At 46.5% G+C, this 19,724-nt stretch overlaps 2 protein-coding genes across 14 annotated transcripts in view; one reads left to right on the top strand and one right to left on the bottom strand.

Moving 5' to 3' along the window:
- Hhat (hedgehog acyltransferase) overlaps window positions 1–4,898 on the top strand; it is a 365,298-nt gene extending 360,400 nt beyond the window's left edge. For all 11 annotated transcript variants that reach the window (XR_010043340.1, XR_010043343.1, XR_010043341.1 and 8 more), the window contains one exon: window positions 1,326–4,898. Coding sequence is in view for 2 of the 11 variants with exons in the window: in XM_003474275.5 (XP_003474323.1) it covers window positions 1,326–1,417 (92 nt within the window). In the remaining 9 variants the exon portion in view is untranslated. The remainder of the gene's footprint in view (window positions 1–1,325) is intronic.
- The window catches only part of Kcnh1 (potassium voltage-gated channel subfamily H member 1), a 411,372-nt gene continuing 396,494 nt past the window's right edge, over window positions 4,847–19,724 (bottom strand). For all 3 annotated transcript variants that reach the window (XM_003474337.5, XM_003474338.5, XM_063236821.1), the window contains one exon: window positions 4,847–10,112. In XM_003474337.5, the coding sequence (XP_003474385.1) occupies window positions 9,255–10,112 (858 nt within the window). In that variant the 3' untranslated portion in view covers window positions 4,847–9,254. The remainder of the gene's footprint in view (window positions 10,113–19,724) is intronic.

The raw sequence follows: 19,724 nt of genomic DNA on the forward strand, positions 1-19,724 counted from the left end.
AAATGCAGTGGCTGGTTGGTAAACGGGCATGGGGGAACCATGGGGTGGGTCAGAGACCCAGAGTACAGGGGCCCTCTGCTCCCCTCAGAGCTTTTCCCAGAAGGGCTTTAAGAATTCCATGGGCAGGCAGGCCGTACAGCACAATGAACCAGGAGTCAAAGAAAGCCCAGGGCCTGGCTCCCCTGTGCCAGGCACCACACACGTCTTTACAGAATTTCTCTCCATTTTTCTAAGGACATTAGTAACTAAGTTGTTCTTGCCCTAGTTTTAGATTTGAGATTCATTATGTTACTCAGGATCACACAGCTGGTAAGTGACAGATCTGAGGTTCAAACTGTGTCTCCTCCTGTTTAAGAGCTTGCATAGTTAGCCATGATATCACTGTGACCTTTTATTAGTCAGAGCAGGAGCTAATGGTTGACAGAGCCAGAAAAGAGCCTGTCAGGACTCTAGGAACTACAAAGTTTCCCATATGCTTCTTCCTGCTACCTGCCTTTCACTCAACCTTCTAGTCCCTGCCTATATGGTGGCAGTCACATTACAGGGTCCCTGTTCCTTGAATGGCCTGTAGCATTCAGATGTCCACACTTCAAGTGGTTTCTCTGCCAGTTTGTCCCCATCCTTTCCTATCTGACAAACATTCTCCCGACATGGCTCAACTTAAATGTGCTCCATATGCTGTCATCCGCATGTTCTATATGGATCATAAACCCTACTGGTCATGTCAGTCTTTCCAAGAATGAAGTCGGGGTACCTCTGACCCAGAGCTGAGTCTTCCAATTTTGGCTTTGATTTTTTTGTGCCTCCGTGGCACCTCAATCTCTAAAGTCACCCAAAAAAATTTGAAGAAGTAAAGTATGTAGAAGACCTGAAGATCATTAAATAAAAAATATTCAGCAGAGAGATTAATTTTTTAAAAAGAAAGAAAAAACATATATTCCAAGACAAAAGAACCACTAAGAGCTTTATATGTTGAAAACTAATATTGAATATGGAGACCCTTTTGGTGACACTCAGTTCAGTATACTGGTCACGGGATTCAGGAACTTTCTTTTTTAAATTACCCATTTAGGCCTTTAGACACATCTTTTTAAGAGCTTGCCTTAAAGTGTGTTTGCACTTGTAATCACACATACCTCTTTGTATGCTGACCCCAATGGAAATGTAGGACACCATTTGTTGGGGTTCCAGTTGGAGTCAGCTTAGCAGGAGCACACCTTGTATAAACTGAGGCTGTGTTCCTCCTGTGTTGCCCTCTTCACAGAGAATTGTTTGTTCTGCCCCAGGGAATTTCTAACCACTTTGTTCTCTGTCTCCCTTTATAGGCTGGCCTTGGGTGACCCTCTCTGTCTTGGGATTCCTGTACTGCTACTCCCACGTGGGTATCGCCTGGGCCCAGACATACACCATGGACTAATTCTGCCTTCACTGCCAACCTCCAAGCCAAATATACTTTACCCTGATGTTCTACTCCAAGGTGATCTCCCAGGAGTTATCTTCTGGTCATCGTCTGTTCAGAATACCTCATTCCAAGACTGGCACTTGAACTCTCATAGATAATCTGCAACCAGATAATATTATAACTTTGGAGTCCTAGACATTTTCTACCCTAATCTCAGTTTCCTGAGTAACCTGGGGTGAAGGTTAATAGACTACCCAGATATACATGGTGATGTGTTGGTATAGAACCAAGGGTCCTGGCCTTTTCTACTTGTTCTTTACTGCTAGATAAGTATACTGCATGTTTTTTGGTTGAGCACTGGAATCCTGCTTAGTGATAAGCCTGTCCTCCTCTGTGTAATATTTCTGAGACATTTTGGTGATATGGTAGTGACCCTTTGCTGTGGCCTGTGGTGTGGGCTCTACTGTGCTAGAGCATCACACATCAGCTCCTCAGAAGGGAGGTAACAAAGCCAAACTGTAGAATCAGTTCTTTGGCATTCCAAGCACTCAATATCTGAGGAGTCTGTGACTTTTGAAGTTTATTTGGCTCCTTGTTCCTGAGATTTGCAGAGATGTATGAACATGGTCGTTCCTCTGACAGTTAACTGTTTCCCAGTTAAGAAGCAGACTTCAAAAATCAGAGCATGAGTGTATCCACAGATAGGTGCTATCAGACAAGTCACAGAAGGTAAGGAGGACTGCCTATTGGCTTGTCTGCTCTCTCCTCTGAGTTCTAACAGTCAGTGCTACTCCGTGATTTATGCTTAATGGTATATACTGCCTCATTTTGATGCCAGTAAGAGTAGCCTTTTTGTTACATAGAAAATTCCTATTTTTCCAGAATTATTTTGAATAGTTTGAGGCAAATATATCTAAATATACTTATTTAACTTGACTCATTCCTCCAGAAAGATACCAGATAAGCTACCAACGATGCCAAATGGTAGATGATTTAGAATATTTTTGTTTGGCTTTAACGTTTTTTAGAAGGGAGCTAGAACCTTAAAAATTTGAATCCATTGTGTAATTGAGAAGCTTTTCTGTAACATTCCAAATACATGCATTTCCATCAAGTGACTGGTTCATGTGGACCTCGTTTTGTCTTATATTTGTTCATTATTATCCTTGGGTCTTGGCTGTAAGACGTCCTTCTAGAGTTCAGGACTACTCATTTTTGTTGACTCCCTTTATTCCTAGATGCTTTGCTTGGGACAGAGTTGGAAGGGCACAGTGACCTGGGTTTGGTACATGGTATTAGAACAGGCCAGAGAAGGGCAGGTAGACCTGGGAAGTAGTGGCCTCAGCAGCTTCCATGGAAAAGCAGGAGACTTGAGCAGAAGATTGTGGGGTACTGGAAAGTTTAAAGGAGGGATGAGCCTGGGGAAAATAGAAAGCCCTCAAATGATAGAGTAGAACTTTATGGGGTAGCACTGAGGTAGGACTTGGGGAACAGCCAGAAGGAGTTTAGCTGAAGTTTACTTGGAAAGAAAGGGCTTGCTAAGATAAAAAGGAGTGTAGAAATAATTATGTGTGTCTAATGTATTGTATATATATGTAAATAATACAAAAGATTCTGAGCTCTTCCAATGAGAACATTGATATAAAACAAATTTATTCATTCATTGAACTATGTTGGAAAAGACAGTGGATGTATCTGAAATAATCCTCAATTTCTTTTAAACTAGATCATTTAGAGTTCTTAGAAACTTGTGATTACTGTATTTACCTCTATACTTGAGGCTAAAATAATGAATATATGTATTATGCAGGAGCATTTTTTTCTTTAATCCCTATTGTTATGAGCTGACAATACTTGTCTCCATGTGCATGTAAACTAACATCCTAGAGTCTGTTCCACAAAGGATTGCTGCGGACCCTGGGAATGCAGAATGGTTCTGGCTGGGAGCACCTGCCCTGTCCTCAGCGCTATGCAACTTCAGGCTGATGCTGGGAAGAGACAAAACAAGCTTTGTGATCCCCATCAGCACCAGGACCTTCTGGCTCTGCCCTGGCTATATGGGCCAGCCCAGCGGTTCCAAGGAAAAGAATGGCATCTGAGAGGGCAGCAAGCCCTTGGTCGTTGTGGTAAAGTCTTGGAACCATGCAAGAAGAGTTAAAAGCATTGTTTACAGATTAGTGTGCATGCAGTGACAGCAGAAAACCTTTGGTTCTGTGAAAGATGACAGGCCTAGAGAGAAAATATATCAGAGATACATGTCATGATCCATGATTAGGAGAACAGCAATCTAGTAGACAGGGCTTCCTCTTAGAGAAACTGAGACTTTATACTTTGCATATATCTATAATAATGATATAACTTTCGACTAAATATCAAGGATTAACCATAACCTAGTGATTTTTGTTTTTAGCAGACATGCCAGGATGTATCTACGCAGTGAGGTTTGTTTCATAGTCAGTGTGAGAAGCCAACTGATCTCCCCAGTATCGTGTGTTCCTACCTCAACTCTGAATTGAGTTATCATGTAAAAGGAGCAATGCCATGTTTGAAATGTGGTCCACTGGGTATTAAACGAGAACTCAGGTTGGCAGTATTGTGGAGTCTTGCCATAAGCAAGAAGTAGTCTCAGTTAAAATCATAGGACAACTGAAAACATGTCAGTGGACAAGACTGTTTAGTTCAGGGCAGGCCATCCTCTACCTTAATAGCTCTTGAGACCATCAGTGAAGTCAAGCAAGGGTCAGAACTCATGTTACTGACACTGAGTCATGAAGAAAGGATGCAGTTATCTTCTTCCTACTCTGTGTTAAAAGGCAGGGAGGTAAAATGTTGATATGCGTTAAGTCAGTGTGCCCTACAAATTTGCAATGATGGCACACTACTATGGCTTGGACATAGTTTGTCCCCTATCAAACTCCTGTTGAAATTTGATAGCCATTGTGGTGGTGCTGGGAGGCACAACCTCTCAAAGTAATGACATAATCAAGAGGGATTCATAACCCTCTTATGGTCATGCTCACTGTGGTGAGTCCTCATGGAGCTGGGTAGTCAGCCTGCATCCCCTTCAAATTCTATTTCAGCAGGTGCCCACTTGCCCCTCTGATCTCTGCATAGTACAAAGCTGCACCAGGCCCTCATCACCAGCAGCAGCCACCCTATGAGGGACTTCACACAAATCACCAGTCGTGGTTATTCTATGAAAGCACCAGAAATTGGACTGAGACTCGGATTTTAAAAGCAGTCTGTGCACACTAGGCAGTACTTTACATTGATCTTGGTGTCTCTATAAGTTCTCCAAGAACTACAATTCTAGGTGCTATTCCAAGTTATAGCTTCCCAAATCTAGAAAAAGAAGAGAAGATACCACCACCTTCACTCTGTCATTTAGGGCAGAACACCCAATGCAATGTCTTACAGCTATGTAAGGAATGACAAAGGCGAGTATCATGTATAAAATAGTTTATTACCATAATAAATAAACTCTTTTTTACAAATATCATTTGTGCTTGTTTAAAAATATTGAGAAGGGAATATCAATTGATGGAGGGGCCCTCAGGGTTCTCTTTATATCCCCAGCAGCAGGCTACAGCAGAGTTCCTGTCAGCAGCCTCCACTGACCACAAAAGTATCACCTCAGTCACACTTCTGTTTATTCATGCTCATTTGGACAAAGTGACAGATGCAAGGGAAAAAGGAAAACTCAGTAAAGGGTTTGGCAGGACTTAATGGAAAGACCAATAACATAAGGAGAAGGTCAGAATACTGAACTGATCATGGGAAGAAGTTCTGGCAATGCAATGCTGGATATGGACCAACCTGCCATAGATGCAGATCCAGGGTCTGAAGAGAATGTATTTATCAGGCGCATCGCATCCTTGACATAAATGCAGTTCATCTCCTGATACAAGAGCTGTGAGGATGACTCAGAAGTCACAGGTAAAGAAAGAATGGTTCTAAGAAGATTTGAATGGCAGGCAGAGAGGGCAACCCAGGGCCTGGCACTTGCAAGTCCAGTCTTAGAGGTTCCAAAACAGTCTGATATGCTCGCATGAAAAGGGAGCTTCATTTGAAACTAACTTCAGCTGCAGGTAAATTCACATTGATTCTTATGAACTGTGGGAAGTGGAAACAAAGTTCTCAACAGCAGTGCCTTTGGTGAGGAAGGGGTACATTCTCTGATGCTTGCAGTCAACGCCTGGAGGACTTTGTGGTATCCTCCAGGTGGAGGGCACAGGAGCTGGTGAAGGTCATGTTTACAGAAGCAAGTGAGAAGGCAGTGCAGGAAGCAATGACAGTGACTTAGTGGCACAGGAAGGGTTGTCCAGGGGCTGTAGTGACCTGCAGTGTATCCCCTCATTAAGGAACCATCCATAATGGGGGACAATGCAGCTCCCTCACAACTGGGGTCCATTCAGGAGTCTTAAGGCTAAACATCTTTATTGCAAACGTAGTACAATCTGTCAATCAAGTGACTGGCAACGTATATGTCCACCAGAGTCCTAAAAATGTCCCAGAGTGCATATATGGTAGTTGGGAGTTGGCATACCCAAGGGAAATAAGGATCTATCTCTAACTATTCTTAGAGTTCTCATAGTCCTCACATCGATTTTAACAAGCTGAATGGTTAGCTTCCTGCTTTCACTTCCCAACTGATTTGGAAGATCCAGACTGCTGGAGTAGGGTGGAGTGTCTTTGGCCCTTGTCTAAGTAGCCCCACTTCTGAAGGAGGAAGCTTCCAGAAAGAGATTGGTGTGTGACCAGCAGCAGCATAGAGGCTCTGAGAAGCCTAGAGTAAAACAGGCCCCAGGAATCAGCTAAGGAATCAAAACAAGGAATATATTTCTGAAAGTTGGCTGGAAGGCTGCCAAAGTGGGCAAAGCTCTTAACTATCAGGGCCACACCATAGTCTCATCAGCATCACAGCATACTGTATCACTGTAGCCAAGTGGCTGCCCTGGTTGTGTACAAGACCACAGCTTAACCACCCAGTGGCTGCCACTGTCTCCCTTGGGCCACCACGTCATCCCCAGTGAAGGAAGCCTTCCTGGGGCTGTGGGATGGCACCACACAGTGCTGGAGTCAGTGCTGCTCCAACAAGAATGAGTTCCTGTTGCCCATCTTAGTTCATAGCCTCAACCCTTGTGCCATCATGGGAAGACCATGGTCCATAGGCAGCCAAGTGACAGGGCAGGACCTCCTGCCTTCCAAACGGCCTGTCAGGACATCTGCTGGCAAATGGAGCTTCCCTGAATCATGTCCGAAATAAAGAGTTTGGTGGAGATCAAGTAACCAGCACTTACTAGAAAAAGGCGCAACATATTTCTAAAAAAGATGACAAAACCCCACAGAGATCTCTGTCTCACCACACAATTTTTCTGAAGTCTAGATGTTCGGTCTAATATTCAGTCACCTTCTCTAACTTCAGCCACCAGGCTTATACAGGTCAGTGATATCTGAGGGTTGCGTCCTTGCACAGGTGCCCAGGATCAGACTCTGACAAGGGCAGTCAGCATAAGTCAGCCTATGCCCAATTGCATGTCATAAAAAGGGAAGGAAAAAAAGGCTCAGCTCATTTTAAAAACATTTTTTTCACAGACAACAATTTTACCAAAAACTCCTTAATATTGTTAAATGGAGAATAAAAGCAGATACAGCCATACATGTGGTACTTTAACTGTCACCTATAGTAATTCATGTGCAGGCCCTACAACCTGAGGTGAGCAGATTCCCAGAGCAGGGTCGGAACTCCAGTCCTTTCCTAATCTGTTTTATCCTGAGTGCTCTCCTGAAGCCTCATCTCTCCCTGAACCTTTGCCTGTGAGATCCAGATAATGCCTGTTGGGCAGCGCCAGAAGGAAGCACAAGGCCCCCATACTGGAAGTCAGGGTGCTCAAGTCCCTAGAGAACCAATAGAAAGTCCCAGGGGCAGGATGCCCCTGGAGCTGGACGTTGGGGCCCTCAGGGTCCCCAGCCTCCCTCAAGAGTAGCAGGTCCTAATTTAAGCAGAGGTTAAGAAGTATGCTTGAAGAATAGCAAACTGGAATGCTTAGGGGATAACGGCAGATGGGATTTGAGATATTTTATGACCAGACAAGATGCAGCCTTGAGAAATGACACTTTCCCTCCCTGTGTGCTGCCTTCTAAGGCTAAACTGAGTAATGTCATGGCCTAGGATGCCACTGGCTCTTCATAAGCTTCATGTGAAAAGCTACACGTGTGACTCCTTTCACCTTCCAAGGCCATTGTGTCACCTTGGTACCACTGAGGAACAAGTGGGTCTATGGGGAGAGAGCTTTGAAAGAGCTTTCAGGAACATAGGATCTTTGGTGGGGCACATCTTGATCTGTCTGGTTCCTTAAGGACACTGGCATTCAGAATTTTGACAGCAAAGTGATGCCAGGCGGAGGTGCTGGGGACAGGGTCACAACAGTGCCACTTGGGTAGAGCTCAGCAGTCTGGACAAGGCCATGCTGTCACTGGCATGCCTGATTGCATGCTGTCAAGGCTGACTGCAGAGCTGAACTTCCAGCCCTGCTTGGCAGTGCTGTGTCCGAGCATCTCGTGTGCACCAAGGCAGGAAGAGACACTCTGCTTTTCTTCCTCCGGCACCACTGAGAAGCCCAGGCCTTTCTGTAGCCCGGCCCTAGGTGACAAGGCAGTGTGCATCCTGAGCATTACGATGCTGGGAGGCAGTGGCTCTAGAGCCATGGCTGTGGGCTTGTACTTTCAGCACAAACCACAACTCTTTGGCCAGTTCTCTCTGTCTCCTTACAGAGACGACTTGAAAACCTACAGGCTGAGCCTTCCCCCAGCTCTTGAACACATTACAGTCATAGTCCTGCCACTTTTTCTTAGTAGGAGATGGAGGTTGGCTTTTAAACAAGGCTATGCAAGGCTCCCAAATGTCTTCTAATGACCCTATGCAGTAGGCAAAATATAGATTTCTGAAGGGCAATCCCTGTGAGAATCAGAAGACAAACAGCACTTGCTACAATCATTTTTCTGAGTGTCGCTGTGTGTGTGTGTGTGTGTGTGTGTGTGTGTAAAGCAACTCCGGGCTCATGCCCCATCCTGCTGATCACCATACCTGAGGAACATCGTGGGAACACTTTGGAAGAGGTCAGAGGGAAAAAAGCAGAGCAACCACTGCTGGAAGGGGCCGCAGGGCCACTCGGAATGTCCTTGTGGAGTGTCCCAGAGGAAGAGGCCGTGGAGCCCCGACAGAGCTCCTGGGGCCAAGGGCCCCCCCACCCCGGCCTTGCTTCTGGGCAGAGACCTGAGCATTCCAGCTATGCACAGCTGGGGTGGGAGGCATGCAGCAGCTGCTGTCTGGCTTTCACTACCAGCGACAAGAAGGTGAAGGGCTCTCTACTCTCCACACCTCAAGGTTCCCTTGTGGCAACTGTGTAGAAGTAGATGGTGAAACCAAGGTGAGCTGTACAAGGGCGAGGGATGCTGGGGAGTCTCTATGCCCACGGGGGTCTTGGGGGGCCTCAGCAAGAAGCCCAGCAGATATATACATGAGGAGTGCTTGGCACACTCCTGCTGGTCCCAGACAGCTGCTGCTCTTCCTGGCAGTTTTAACCTTTTATAAATACTGTGGTAATACAAAATTTAAAATGAAGGAAACACCCTTTGGACAGCAAGCCCTTCCTACAGAACCGTGCAGAGGCAGCTCAGACACACAGGTGCAGTCTGGCAGGTGGCGTGGCACCTCCCCCACCTTCCTCCTGAAAGTGGTTGCTCTGATTTCTGCTGGAAAAGCTGCACTCCACAGGACTGTAGTGAGGGCCTATGTGCGGGTAGTGTCAGGGGCAGGATGCACTCTCCTTGACTTTTTAAAACAAACTTTTCAACTGGCTCCAAAAATGTCTCTCTCTGATTCTGGGGACTGGGGCCCTGATATTTCAAACAGCTCCTGTGGAGACTGGGACGATCTCCTGGCAGTCAATATCCTGAGTATCTCTGAGAGCTGGTTCTCAATGCTGGCCATCTTGGCATTCAGGGCTTTGATGTCCTCCTTCAGCTCGTGCTTCACCTCCAGGACTGTGGCCTGTAGCGTCTGCTCTGGGATGGGGTAAAAAGAATGCTTCACCTCCGCCAAGATGGGGCTCCGGTCCTGGGGACTCCTGGCCTCCCCAACGTTGTCCAGTCGCAGGTCGCTCTTGGTGATGCCACTGTCGCAGGAGTCTGTCTTCTTCAGTGTAGCCTCGCCTGCAGCCTTGGTCCTCTCTGGCAGTGTCTCCATGGACTCGGCCTTGGAAACCTTGTTCCAGTCCTCGCCCTTCCCACAAGCATCCTTGAAGCGGGCCCAACCTTTACGCTTGGCACAGTCTCCACCAGCACCCTTCGGGCCCAGGCACTCAGATCCAGGTGCATGCAGCTTGGCATGATCCGACACTGTGGAGGCAGAGGCCGCCTGAAAAGACACAGGTGTGGCAGGGCTCTCCCGGACTGTGACCACGCTGGCCTTCCCGAGGCTATGGTTGTTGGCACTGTGCTCCGGAAGGACGCTGCCTTTCTCCACATCCAGGTCATCCAGGTCCCGGCCACCCCTCTCCGCTGCTAGCCTGGCCTCCTTTTGCTGCCGGAACCTCTGGAAGAGTCGTCTGACCGGGTGGTCAGGAGGTAAGATCAGGGGTGCCTCATTCTTCCGTTTCATGCGCTCTTCCTCTTCCCGCTTCACATCGCTGATCTTCCGGAACACAATCTAGAGTAGGACAAAGGGACACACACTGCATTAGCCAAGGGGTGGTGGCTCCCACAGCAAAGCTGAGATGGTCTCGGCACACTTCCCTTGGGAAGCTTGACTGAGGGAAGCTGCATGACTTCCTGTCCAGCTCACTGGCCACCAAGAGGCCCACATGCTATATACAGCCTATGCAGCCAGAGAGTCTTCCTCCTACTGGTTCTCGGTTCTCCAGCAGCAGGGAACTGGCTGTTGCCACCATGATCTTCAGTGGGAACAAATGCCACCCTCACCATCCCTATGTACTAGGGGGCCAGAGACACCAACTGGCATCCTCCTCAGCACAGACTGCTGTTGCGAGCCAGGGCCCTTTTGGCTGTTCTGCAGTTCCAAAACACATGCTAAGCTTTCAAAACAGCCTTTCTGGTCCCACCTTAGACTCACTCCACTTAGAATCTCCGGAAGAGAGGGCTTTGAATCTGGAAAATAAAAATCTCCCCAGGGTGTCTGATGCATGGAAGTTTGAGCCTCCTTGCTTTAAATCACCTTCCTTCACAGCAAGGAAGTCCAAGTGAGTCCCCAGGCAGGCCTAGTGCTTACCACTCACAGAGCTGGACCTTAAGTAAGAGTCAGTCTCACATGGAAGCCCCCCTTTTCCCTGCAGAACTTACAGTACAACAGAGATTCACAAACTTGAACAGAAATTTGTCCTAACAATCATATCCAACACATGGGCAGTGCTCTGGAGTTCTTAAAGCATTTCAATATTATTCCATGTATTTTTTATCATGAGGTCATAGGGACATACATCATTGTCCCCAGAGCTCTGAGTGCCTAAGCATCACAGAACTGGAAAGTTGCCTATAAGGTGCCTATATTCAAGCCACCAAATTGCAGCTCCATTAGATGGCCACCAGATAGTTACTTACAATGGCAGGTGTGTGAAGAGAATGGACAGTTAGCAGAGCAGACTTAACAAGCTGGCTCAGATTACACATAAGCCATAAATTACAGGGCTTCTTCCTGGGCCCAAGGCTGATTACTAGGAAGGCCTATAACTTCTAGATTATATTGCCAGGATATTTTGACTTATGCTATATCCGGCCTTGCAGGAAGCAGCCTGGCCAGGCCATGCCATTCACAGCTCATTGGTGCATCTGTAGAGCATCCCAGGCACTCATAGCCTAAGCCACCCTTAGGAGGGGAGAGAGTCTTCTACAGACTTTTCTGAAGCCTTTGGGCTTCTTCCAAAGTGCCCGCACCACAGTGGCAAAAGCAGCCCATTTGCACATTGAAGTCCTACCTGATGAGGAGGTGACCCAGAGCTTCAGTGTCCACACTCTCCTTTGAGAATCAGAGCAAAACCAGCACCCCCATGGGGCACAAAAAAGCAGTCCTGAGGAGTTGGTTATGATTGGAGAGCCTTGTCAATCTGGGGCTAAGAGCTCTGCTTGCTAACTTGAGCTGCATTTTTGGAGAGGTTGGTCATGGATTCTGTCTCAGGGGCAGCCACAGCCATGCATTTTGACAAGTATGTTATGTCTCAGGGGAAGGGATGGCTGCATGATCCATGATGACAAGGTCTGGACCACCAATAGCAACAATCCCATCTGTTCAGAGATGCTCACATTTGCTACCACAGGAGCATGCCTCAGGAATGGGGAAGCGAGACCCTGACCCTATAGTTCAAGATGCTCCTGCTGCTCATCAGGCTTTCTCTGGAGGCCTGGTTGTCCAGCTTTTCCAGAGTGTTCCACAGGGCTTTAAAAGGTGCTATCAAGATGATAAACATTTCAAGGTGAAATAAGTTTGAGCCACACTGCACCATTAAATCAGGGGCTTCACTGCCAGACTTCTCGGAGCCTTAACAAACTAATATGCCATGTAAATGTCCAAGAGGAAGACACTGCATGTGGCATTTCTTAATCCATTTCCCCCGATCTTCCCTTTCAAATAAGCAATGATCCCTGAGTGCACTCTGCCAGACATCAATACTATATAAATGTGTAGCGTGTGCCTTCTGAATTTGTGCCTGGTTTCCTGTTTCTTTTTCCAAGCTGCAAGGTGCCTTCTAACTACTGCCCAGTTGTGGATGCTTTGTTAGGACATGGGGTTGCAGTTACAGATGTATCGCCCCCTGGTGGACTGGCCTGCATTAATCCAAACTATGAGCTTACAGAGGCCTGCATAATTCTGCCTCCCAAGCAGTCATTCTGTAGCCTCCAGCCACGCTGATGAATTTCAGGTCCTGAACAAAGCCTAGCTCATGGCCTACAGCTCCCTTGAATCTCATATCCCACCCCATCTCTCCAGTCTTCTCCTTTGTGACAGCTGGGACTCAGGTTAGGCATCATCCATTCCATCAAACTTCCCTGACTGTCCCCACCCATGTCAGAACAGTCCCTCTTGGTGGTGCCCAGCATGGGGCAGTCACATGTACTTCCACAGATCTTTCCTAAGTACTGTGAGAGTTTTGCTTGTCATTTCCTTCAGATGAAGGCTCCCTGAATGCAGACACAGTGTTCTATTTTTCATCTTTAACAACATGTGTATTGTACCAAATGCTCAGTAAATGGTCAGTCCGTACATCAGTGCATGAATTAGGGCCATGCCCCTGCCATGATTGTGAGGTCTATGCTATGGCAAAAGAAGTGAGGTTACCCATTCCCAAATCTGCTTCCATTGTTTGTGGTCTAATGGAGAGAGAAGAGGCTATAGATGGACTTTTGTTTTTCTGTGCAAATCACATAGGCTCCTGAAGGGTAGTACATAAATAAATTCCTAACAGGTTTCCAGCCTTACTCATCTTCATATGACCTCATACTGATTTCATTGCCTTTGTCTGACTGATTTAATTTTTCAAATCACTGCATAATCTCAGAGAATGGATATGCAGAAGTAGACCTGAGATAAACATTTTTTTCAGGAGGTATAACTGCTCTTGAATTTTCCTTTTCTATAAGCTTGGATCATCCTAAGGTCCAAGGAAAAGCCTGCATTGAAGGCTCAGAACTGGAATGCCTATTTCATTCTACCTCGCACCTGCCCTACCAGCTGGATAGCTCCATGCTTGAGTCCATGCAGGGGTGGGTCAGGCTTTGTCTATTGAGCTTCATTGTAAGATTTCATGTCAGTAAAGGGTTGTGTGGCCCAAAACTCAAACTGAAAACCACTGGATCACATCATCTCAAAAGAATGAAGTTGATTTTAAATGTATAATTCTGTTTTTGCATAGTGCCTCATGGCCTTTTTGACATACTCAAGTGCATGGTTTCATTGAGCTTATGCTTCCTGTGAGGTGCACAGAGGTCTCTGTCACAATTTGACAATCCAGGAGGCTGAGCTGAGAAGGCGGAGCAACATACAGTTGATTAGAAGCAGGACTTCAGGACATGGGTCAGTGTTCTTTCCTTCCCATTAGGGATTCTTAGACAGGGATCAAAAGGAAGGTGCCAGGTTCTATTTGGAGAGGTTAGGGTAAGACCTAATTACTCACTGGAGACAGACCCTTTCAGTTACCATCCTGATTCTAGAAACCAAGATGGAATAAGCCCAGATAGCCCAGATCCCTCCCAGATCTAACAGAATCATGCCAGGGACTCCACAGGGACATGCATTCTCTCTTGCCTGACATGTTTGGTATGAGAGGTTCATGCAGAATGCTGAAGAGGCTTCCAGGGCAAGGATGGCCACTGTCCCTTGTAGCCTCTGAGGCCACACCAAGCCATGGACTTGAAGGCTACACTCTCTTTTAATGCAACCAGGAGAGGTGTTTGATTGTCCTGACTTGCCTCAGACCCCACGGGAACTGACTTTTCAAACCAAGTTAAGTACTGTTGTCTATAAAGCCCTGCTGCCTGTAAAGCTGAGGATTAATTCATCTCAGCTCAACAGCCATTTTTTAAGGACCCCTGGGTTCAAGTCTCCTCTTTCCTTCCATCTTTTAGTCTCCTTCCCATTTGAAAAAAAAAATCTCCCTACTTCCTGTTATCTATCTTTTATTCTGCTCTCTATACTTAGGGTTTCTCATGTAAGAGGCACTGTGTGTCTTATTTTATTTAGCATTATGGTCTCACCGTGCATCCATTTACCTACTGAGACCTCAAGTGTATCTTTCTTTATGCCTCCAGTCATTATTTGCTCATCCTTTCTTCACCAGGTGTCACTGGAATGGGTGACACAAAGCCAAGTAATCTGCTCAGAGCAACCACTGCACGTGGCACACACTGCACATCCCTGTGAGAGCTGGGAGCCAGGCCTCCTCACCTTCCAGGGCTGGCGTCCACACTACTCCTGACATCAGGAGTGCCAACCCTGCCTCAACATCCCCACAGGTCCCGGAGATGTGGCTCTCCTTGGAGTTTCCTGAGCTGCCAGCCTCTCTACCAGTAACCCTGCCTACTTTTACGATAGAGCATAAAACATGAAGATTAACAAACTCAGCCACTCAAGAAATGTAAAATATGGAAACATAAACTGCAGATAGGCTGACAGGATGAAGCAGTTGGTTGGGTTTTGCTTTTCGAAGATGCCACTTCTTAACCCCTCTAGATAAGAAATGTTACAGTGCCCACTCCTGTTATAGAATCTAGCACTGTTGTGCCTTTAATAGCTTCAATAATGAATTTGCCACTGCCCAACACATGGGAGTCTGAGCCTGAGGAAGGAAAGGGACACCCCAGAGAGACTGAGGCAGGTAAGGTCAGGACTGACTGCCTCATGTCAGGGCTGGATGCTGGAGAATAAGGTACTGTCTTTTCCTCCAGGGAATGCCAGGCTGTGGGAGCCAGCTGAGTAAACTCACAGCCACGACACTAAGTGGACTCCGGATGGGAAGCAGGCAGGGCTCATGAAGTCTGGACTAGTGAACACCAGTTCTGGGAGACATGCAAAAAGGATCATGCTCCAGAGCCTCAGTTTCCTTATCTGTCAAATCAGATAATACATCTGATTCACAGAGCTTTTATGGGGTTTAAGAAGAGTATTTGGTTTTAACAGCTATTCAGTGAATGTATTATATGCTATTCTTTGCATGGGCAATCCTGGAGGTGATTCTAGAAGGATAAGCTACAATTAGTAAGGTTATGGATTTGGTTTGGGGTGTTACAAGCAGGCAGTAACTGCACATGTGAAGACATGAATGCCATTCAATGTAAAATACTGGTTTTTTGGTAGCAGTTTCAGTGGGAGGGCTGACAGTAGTGGACACTTCCAGTGTCATGCAAGATGTCCAAACTGGACAGGTGCTATCTCATGCCTTCCTTTTGTAACCCAGAAGTAGATACATTTACTATCTTTATTTTTCAGATGATGGAACTGAACATGGAGAGGTAAATAGTTCCAAAGAGGATGAAGCTATTCAGTTATTGAGAAAACCAAGGAAGCCTGAACACCTGAGCCTATGCTTAGCCACTCATAGAGAATATCTCAGCTCTTCGAGCAAATGAAACTTTCTCTGTCTCTGCTGATGACTTCTCTCCTCTCCCCACCACTCTTCACTGTTAGCTTGCTGAAGTCCTTGTCCATGAGTAACTGCTCGAAGTTACTCACCCTTGGAGGGTGGCACTAGGAAGTAGAGAGAAGATTTGGCCATGGAAAAGGAAAGGGTTAAGAAGCTGAGCTTCCCAGTGGAGTTGAAGAGGAATGACTCCAGCTACATGAGGCCTTGTGGCCCTTTGATCTGATCTGGTAGGGTGGATGAATGAAAGGTCAAAATGTAGACTTTGAATGGTTCAGGCAGTGAGGAGGACATATGAGCCGAGTGTTTGGGTTCCCGGAAATACTGCCTGCCTGAAGGATGCTGAGATTACCAGTAGCCTGCTAGCCACCGGTAACTATGGCACTGGGAAGGAAGAACAGGCTGCACAGAGACCCCAGGACACTTCGCCCACAGAAAATCCATCTCTGGTCTCAGGGGATGTAGTTCACTGCTACTCAGCAGGTAGCTACTGTCTGATACACATGAAGACAGGTGTGGTCTCATTTGCTGTTGTAAGGATCCCCTATGGATAGCTGGATGCTGAGAACAGGTGAGTCAGCAAGTCTACTTTGGACAGACCACCCTGGGACCTGAAAGACTCCCATAGACATAGCACTCCCTTTGTGTCTTGGAACATAAGGTAACTGAGGCTCTGAACGATCAACCTCTGCCTTTTGCTTCCTGTGTTCTGCTGGATGTACTCACCTTGGACAAATGAGGATCATTCCTTATCACGCCACCTAGGGAACAGGAATGGGCAGTGAGCGCCTGAGCTTCTGCTCCAGGAAGAGACGGCACTGCTGTGCAGCCGCCTCTGGCCTTGGACATTCTGCTAGGAGATACATTTGTTACCTCTTCCTCTTCTGTGCTCACTCAGTGTTGTGGATTAATTGTGGCCTCTTAAAGACATGCCCACCCAGAACATCAGAAGGTGACCTTATTTGGAATAAGATTCTTTGCAGATATAAGGTAAAGATTGGGAAATGATATTATTCTGCACTGGAGCAGGCTCTAAATTCAGTGTCTTTATAAAAGCCTGGAAGAAGGCACAAAACACAGAGGGAAAGGCCAGGGAAGATGGAGGTAGATACCGGAGCTACATAGCCATAAGCCAATGAATGCCAAGGATTGCCAACATCAGCCCAGGACCAAGAGAGAGAGGCATGGAAAGGCTCTTCCTTCCTCAGAGCCTGCAGAAGGAACCAGGGCCACTGAAGCTGCTGATCTCAGATATTTGGCCTTCAGAACTGTGAGAAAGAATAAATTTCCATGATTTTAAACCACCAAGTTTATAACAATTTGTTAATGCAGCTATCAGAAACTAGAACATAAGATTTCCTTTACTGCCTTCTGTCTTTGGCATCTTCTCTCTGGAGAAGAGTCTTAGGCCTCTCTGGAGCTTAGCCTCTTGCTCTGGGCCCTGCTTCACAAACTGAACTTGGCCCAGCAGAGGAAACATCCCCTAAGTGCTGTGGGTAGCCTGCACTGGACGCTATGGAGGCTGGGACCTGGAAGGTACCACCCTCAAGAACAAGGAGATCGAGGCACTTGCCCTGAGACCAAGGGTAAGACCAGCCATGCAGTAGATCTGTGGAAGAACTAGAACTGAAGGTAGAGGCCCAAGTAATTCCTACCACCTGTCCACCTGTCCTTCATGTTGTGCTCCAGGTCCGTTATCGACGGAGAGGGGAGAGAACATCACAGTCGCAATGCACTATCTTCACTGGGGAGGCTGAGGGGGCCTTGAGCAACTCCATGGCTCCAGACAGGCACTGCAGGAGTGAGGTGGGAAGAACAAGAGCCTCAGTCCAGCTGTTGCCCAGCCCCTAAGTACACTGGCCCAAGAGTCTGAGCAGAACTTTGCATTGCCAGCCACAGTGTCACTCCTGGGCATGAAACTGAGTATGAGTACCACAGAGGGCACTGCCACTCCCACTGCTGCCTTCTACACAGGCAACTAACTGCAGAGGACAAGTACTTGAGGAGCCCAACTCTATTGAGATTGCTAGCACTGTGGCCTTCCTAGTAGCAAAGCTTATTTTATGTCCACTGCCCCTGAGGAAATGCCATCACCTGACAGGGCTACCACTACTGTAGGAGTAACCACATGGCAAGCACCTTCCACCCACTGTTATCTGATCTGCTACAGTACCCTCACTCATGCATGGTTCCCAGACACAGTGGGTTTTTGCTGAATCTTCTACAGGGTACATGGTGCACAGAGTCATTAATTACAGCCAAGAGAGCCACAGGAGACTACGCAAAAGTACTGGTTGGGAGTCAAGTCAATATTGTGTAACAAGCCGGACACAACCTGTAATCCTAGCACTCAGGAGGCTGAGGCAGGAGGATCACCACAAGTTTAAGGCTAGTCTGTATTACAGGGTGAGCTCAAGCCCAGCCTAAACCATACAGTGAGCCCCTTTCTCAAAAACAAAAACAAACAAGAAGACCAACAATAATAACAAGCCAACAGCTCTAGGCATATCTTCAGGAGAAAGCCACTTACTAAGAAGTCCACCCTATAAAAATAGTGGAGATCTGATGCACAAGGTGTATAGGTCCTAGTGTAGGAGAATAAGGAATATGGAAAAAAGACAACATGATGCCTCCAAAAGAATGTAATAACTCTAGCAAAAAACTGTGAAGAAATCTATATGGATGAAATGTCTAATAAAGAATTTAAAAGACTAATTATAAAATAGCTCAGTGAGATCCAGGAAAACACAGATGAGTGGTTGAATGCAGTTAGGAAAGCAGTGCAGGATAAGAGTAAAAATCCAGCAGAGAAACCGATTTTGAAAAAACAACAAAGATCTTGGAAATGTACTCAATAAGTTTCATAAAAGATAAAGCTGAAAGCCTAAGCAACACACTAGATCAAGCAGAAGAAAGAACACTTGAACTGGAAGACGGGCCTTTAGAAATATCTCCCCAAATGAAAAACAAAACATTTAAAAAAAAGAAAGGACCGGAGGAGGCAGGAAGAAAGGAGAGAAGAAAAAGAAAAGAAAGAAGATTAGAGCATCCAAGACCTTCAGTACACCATTAAGTGAATGCATTTTCAGAAAACCTAATGGTGAGAAAGAAGGCATAAAGGCATAAAAAAATTCCACTTAATGAAAGAATAGCAGAAAAGTTCCCCCATCTTAGGATATTTACAGACATCCAGGTAAGGATATTTACAGGCCACAAAACAGACATGAGCCGAAGCCCTGCACATCACAGCCAAACTGTAACACGCACAAGACAAAAGTTTTAAAACTGGCACGCGCAAAGCGCTAGCTTGCATTTCAGTTTATCCTCATTAGATTGTTATGAAAAACGACGTGCCAACAAATTGGAACATTTAAAGAAATGGCCAAATTTCTGGAGCACGTGGAAAACCTAAACAGACCTTTAACAAGTAATGATACTGACAGTAAAAAAAGTCTCCCAACAAAGAAAAACCTTGCTTTATGGCTGCATTTTACCAAACTTGTAAAGAAGCATTAATGTCACTTTTCCTACAACTATTGCAAAGTACTGCGAGGGAGGGAACTCTCTAAACTCAATGTATGAGACCAGAGTGCTTCACATTCCTGTTTAAAGGACATGTGTGGGTACAGGCGTGGAGACACACAGTCCCTCCTCAATGCCTCAGTGCCACTGTGCACACCAAGTCCCTCCTTGTCCATTCCTCCACTGCCCAGCACTCTCTCCAGATGCTCCCCTCCTGGGCCCATGCACCTGCCACCTTCCTCCTCAGTCTCTGGGCCTATCCAGGACAGAGGTCCCTCTGCCTGCAGGGTCACCTAGTTCCCCTGATGGGGAGGAATTCTCAGCCTGCAGCTCACAGCACCACTGCCCTGAGATCTAGAGATGGAGAGTGGCTGGGGCCAGGCAGTCTGTTCCTCTGATGGTGACAGACCCCTGTGAACTGTCCCTGGAGCTGGCCTGCAGGAGGATGAACTTCATGGCTCTGTATTCCTGTCCTATGCCTAACTTGAATTCCTCACCCAAGTTTTAAGCCTTGGTTCCTCCTGATGGAGAGATAACACTCTGAAATCTCATTCCACTAGGAATACTCAGCCTTTTTTTTTTACACAGCGCATACTGAATACAAAGAAAGGATGGGAGAATGGTTCATGGTTAGAACAAAAGGAGCCCTCTTG

This window comes from Cavia porcellus, unplaced genomic scaffold (genome assembly GCF_034190915.1).
Source record: "Cavia porcellus strain 051 isolate PalLab524CR breed Dunkin Hartley unplaced genomic scaffold, mCavPor4.1 scaffold_26, whole genome shotgun sequence".
Lineage (NCBI taxonomy): Eukaryota > Metazoa > Chordata > Mammalia > Rodentia > Caviidae > Cavia > Cavia porcellus.